Source organism: Salvia hispanica, chromosome 4 (genome assembly GCF_029641045.1).
Source record: "Salvia hispanica isolate PSC_SH4W2 chromosome 4, Shi_PSC_v1, whole genome shotgun sequence".
NCBI classification, from domain to species: domain Eukaryota; kingdom Viridiplantae; phylum Streptophyta; class Magnoliopsida; order Lamiales; family Lamiaceae; genus Salvia; species Salvia hispanica.
This window is the reverse complement of record NC_142695.1, coordinates 13,245,519-13,250,092: the sequence shown is the minus strand read 5'-3', so window position 1 is coordinate 13,250,092 and position 4,574 is coordinate 13,245,519. Positions and strand designations below refer to the sequence as shown.

The 4,574-nt window shown below is 35.2% G+C and overlaps 1 protein-coding gene across 2 annotated transcripts; it reads right to left on the bottom strand.

The window, feature by feature from the left end:
- Positions 1–416: 416 nt before the first annotated feature.
- Positions 417–3,973, bottom strand: LOC125193812 (uncharacterized). 2 transcript variants are annotated; one of them, XM_048091705.2, is made up of 5 exons: positions 3,771–3,972; positions 1,928–2,839; positions 1,651–1,849; positions 1,097–1,179; positions 417–794 (listed from the first exon to the last, which is right to left on the bottom strand). In XM_048091705.2, the coding sequence occupies exons 2-5, from the start codon at positions 2,825–2,827 to the stop codon at positions 729–731; spliced, it is 1,248 nt and encodes a 415-aa protein (XP_047947662.1). In that variant the 5' UTR covers positions 2,828–2,839; positions 3,771–3,972; the 3' UTR covers positions 417–728. The 2 variants fall into 2 exon arrangements, with proteins under 2 accessions (XP_047947662.1, XP_047947661.1); XM_048091704.2 differs by having other exon boundaries at positions 1,928–3,973.
- Between the last annotated feature and the right edge of the window lie 601 nt (positions 3,974–4,574).

Genomic DNA, 4,574 nt, shown 5'->3' with positions numbered 1-4,574 from the left:
AGTATGAAGAGAACATTATAATTTGGTTAAATCATTTGTTGTAGGTTTTTTTGGATTTTTTTTTTGACTTGTTACACTAATTGTCCTTATTATATTTGGGTAGGTTCTCAATATTATGACTTAGTAACATTTTTAAACATAAAACATCTTACACATTACATTAATATTACATACTAACCCTTTATAGAATGTTCGTTATGTAGCAATTATTAATTCGTAACTATATTTCTATAAGCGTCTTCAAGGCCTTTCACGCTTTATAATGAGATTATATGAGGCTCTAAATTGTCATGTCATTATCATGTTTATTGATATGCTAATAGAGTTGTGAATTTTTTTTAAATTTACACATCATATTTATATAAAATAGTGAAGATGTGAATTAGAGTTATACAATATATAACTAGCGTTGAGCATACTACCAAAGTAATGGTTTTACATGATAATTTTGTTTAACATAATTCAAAAACCAATAAATAATCTAGATATTGGAGATGATGGATTGTGGTGGTGAGGCCCTTCATTTGTGCAATATGTTGCCAGAAATATCATGAAATCAATTTGATGATGATTAATGTGCATAGTCATGAAGCCTTGACCATCATAGAAAAAATTCAATCTCATTAGGGTTGGGCAAGTTGTATACACCCCTCCAAGAGTATAGCCTACATGATCAAAACATGCCAAAAAAGATGAGATCTTTACATAATCTTGATTCACATATCACCTTAGCCGGGCCCTGGGCGCACAGTGAGGCATTCTTTGTCGAGCCACGGGCTGAATTCCTCTGGCTGCTGCAAATTCCAGTAGAGGAAGCAACAAATTTTGTCAGAAAAATTCGCAAAAGTTCAACATAATTTGTGAAAAAGAAAGTCAAACCAAATACATATGATATATCCTCTCAAGGGATCGTCTTCGAATGAACTGATATCGAAATCGCACTGTTTCTTAATGCATAGCAATTTCTTGAGCAGTTCAGACTCAGAAATTTTTCGATATACCTAGATACATATATATTTACATAACATCGCGCAAGAGAAGAAAACCTGATGAATGTAAGAACCTTAAAAGGCACCAAAATTTGATAGGCTACTACCTTAATCCATAAGAAGAATCCTCGTAGAAGGTTTAATCGTTTTGGCCGGTTGCCTTTCGCTTGTGAGAGCCTTTTCCTGAGAGCTGCACTCAATAAAAACAACAAATTACATACTGGTTATCAAGAGAATGCTAAGTTACGAATTCAAGTGTGAAAACCATACAAATGCCCAAAAAAAAATCTCGAATGTTCTCTTCATCTGCTATAACTCTTGGAAACAATTTAGAACATAAACTCAAATAAACATTTGACAATGCACGCGTGGCCTTTCGCCGTACTATGATTATAACGTTCGACCTAGACTAGTATGCGATTTTAAAGGTTTGAGAAACAATTTCTTCTTCCCTCTCATGTTTGTACTTTCTAAACGAAGTCCAAATTTGACAAGAGTTCCTCAACAATATGCATAATATGAGACCAACTTCAGAGTCCGGTTGCCAGAAACGAGCATACAGAACCACCATCACCCCATACTCCATTACAAGACAGCTTAGTATAACAGAGACTGTAATGAGGAAATATCTTGGGACTAAAATACATCAACTTCAACTAACCTGGATGGTAATCAAGATAACACTTTCCATCTCCCTTTCCAATTTGTCTTTCTCTCCCATTACGCAGATCCATGTGGCGTCCTATCAGTGGGCGGAATTTGATATCTCGCAATCGCTTCTTATATTCACCGATATTAAAAGGTTTTCTAAGAGCAGCAATAACCTTGTCCCTAAATGCAGACCGGCCCCTGTTATTCATCTGCATAACTAGAACTTATTAACCAATGACATGAATATGAAGACATATGTTTCTAAGATAATCACAACGAGAAACTACCTTGCGGAATGTATCGCTGTCAATGATTTCCACATCAGAGGATTTGTCGTCACAGTCATCATCACCCTCATCCTCTTTCATCCGATCACGCTCTCCACTCTTCTGTTCATACAGTACTTCAATACCCCCGGCAGTAAGTATAAGATGATCGTTGACAGGCTTGAGTTTTTCATACCATAAATGATAGTCAGGTTCGAATTGGATTTTCTCTTCATCATACTCAATCTTGTACTCGTTCCTTTTGCGTTTTCGTGGGTAGGTACAAGAAACAGGCTCCATCACCACTACATTCTCTTCCTTCCCACTCTTGGACTTACCCCGCGGATCTGTCCTAGTCAGATTTTCCATCTCCTTTGCCCTATTGACATGTTCATCAATTAGTTCCGTAGTATAACTCCTCAATTTCCTTCTATATTGGCGTTGACCACAGTTTTTATCCAAACCCGAATCTCCTTTGACACTGGGAGTGTGAGGAGCATGCGCATAGGTAGAGTGTGACAACAACTTTGCATTGTCTTTCCTCTTATTGTTGGACTTGCTCCTCGTTCCCGTGCAAGTCAGCTTCTGAACCTCCTCCCTACTCGGAGGAAGATGTGAATCAAGAATGGCTTGAACCTCTGCAAGAGGCATCTGATTCAAAGGTCCATCTATTTGTTCTTGATCAGGCTCTGTGTCTGAACTTGAAGCGTCTTCATATTTGATGATAGCCCTCGAACCATCTTCTTTCATGTATTCAGTTCTATACGCGTTGCCATGCTTCTCTATTTTATCTAACATAAGCATATAATCGGGATCATTCTTATGCTCATCAACATCATCGTTTAATCTCAATTCTTCATTTGGCTTCGCTCTACTTTGCTCGGAATATAATTCCATAAGGCCCATGAAGGTCTTGTCCATGCCGCCTTTTTGCTGCAATTTATGCAATTCATTGCAGGATATTGCATCAAAGTCAATAAATTTATTATCTTTTTTAACCATTTCGACCAATCCTTACTTCTCTTTCCTCCCTTAGAAACCTCTAACTATCTGCAAAATAGTCACAAAACTTGTACTCCCCCTGTTCCACAAGAATATGCACTCTTTTCTTTTTAGTCCGTCCCACAAGAATATGCACTTTTTAATTTTGGAACGTTTCTCTCTCTCTAATGAGGTGGGACCCATTCTCCACTAACATTACTTTAATTACTTTTTTCTCTCTACCTCTCTCTTACTTTATCAATTTTACATTAAAACTCATGCCAAACCAAAGTGCATATTATTTGGGGACGGAGGGAGTATTTGGGAAAGTTGAATCATAATCCATAAATGTCATCTACTTCCTAGATTCCAGAATCATACAGTACTTATTAAAAATTCAAACTTTTCATTTAACCCCAAACCCATCAAATTAAGGAAGGAAAAAACAAATTGTTTCAACAAGGAACTGCATTCTTTCACATTACACACACAAGTACAAACAGCTATTCTTTACAACTAATGGAGTTAAAAATCAAATCTTGAAACAATAGAGGCATTTATTGAGAAACAATTAGAAGAATAAACCAATTACACACAAATTTAAGTGCCCATCTCCCAAGAATCATACACATAATTCATTTACATATACAAAAAAAAAGAGCAACATTCACACACATACACACATAAATGCAGGTGGGATTTGAGAGAGTAATCTCAGAATATACATGTGAAGAATCAAGCAAAATTTGAACGTCCCAGATTGAAGCAAAATATGATCAAGTCGAAGACACACACATATAAAATTCAAGTAGTTCAGATCACAACTCCTATGGGGATAACGTTTCACACTCACGCAGTAGCAGCTTTGAAGTGAGAAATTTACCTTTCCCACAAATAACAAAGAAGAGAAAAGGGAAATGAAAAGATTCTACAATTTCTTGAACTCCAAACACGCAGTGTGTGTGTGCAAGGGAGAGAGGCTACATACGAAAGGGCAGCAGTTTGATTGTTTGAAGAAGAAGATGGCTTTGAATCGTTTCTTTGTCAATTGTCATGTTCCCGCCGTAGTTCTTTTTATTACTAGGGCGTGAGGGAGTAATCATTATCACTTCCAACTACCAAAATTAAGGTATGTACAGATTCGTTGTTTTTATTTTTATTTTCCCTTATTTGAAATATATGAATTCCATTAAAAAAATATATTAGTAGTACCCAAAATTTTGGACACCAAGATTAAAAAATCATGTTTAAATAATTAGAGATATGAATAAAGTAGGTGACATAAAATCTATGACCATAAAAATAATAACCATATATATGTGTAAAAACAATTTGTGTATTCTATGATTAAGGAGGAACACTATGGCCCATGCTTAACTAGAATGCTAACACACATCCATTCTCGTGCTGACACATGACACGAAAAATACAATATATATTTGTGAAGCTGTATATGCATTTTTACATATTATATTTTAGTTATAAAATAATTGTATTTTATATTGTTGAGTTTTGCATTTTAACATAAATTGTGTACAATGCAAAATAAACTATATAAATGCAATCCGTCTATATATAAAATGCATATTAAATAGTCTATATATCTATAATGCAAAACTCAACAATAAAAAATATAGTCTGTCTATAATTAAAATGCAATCTTCTGAAATCCATCATTCACTTCTAC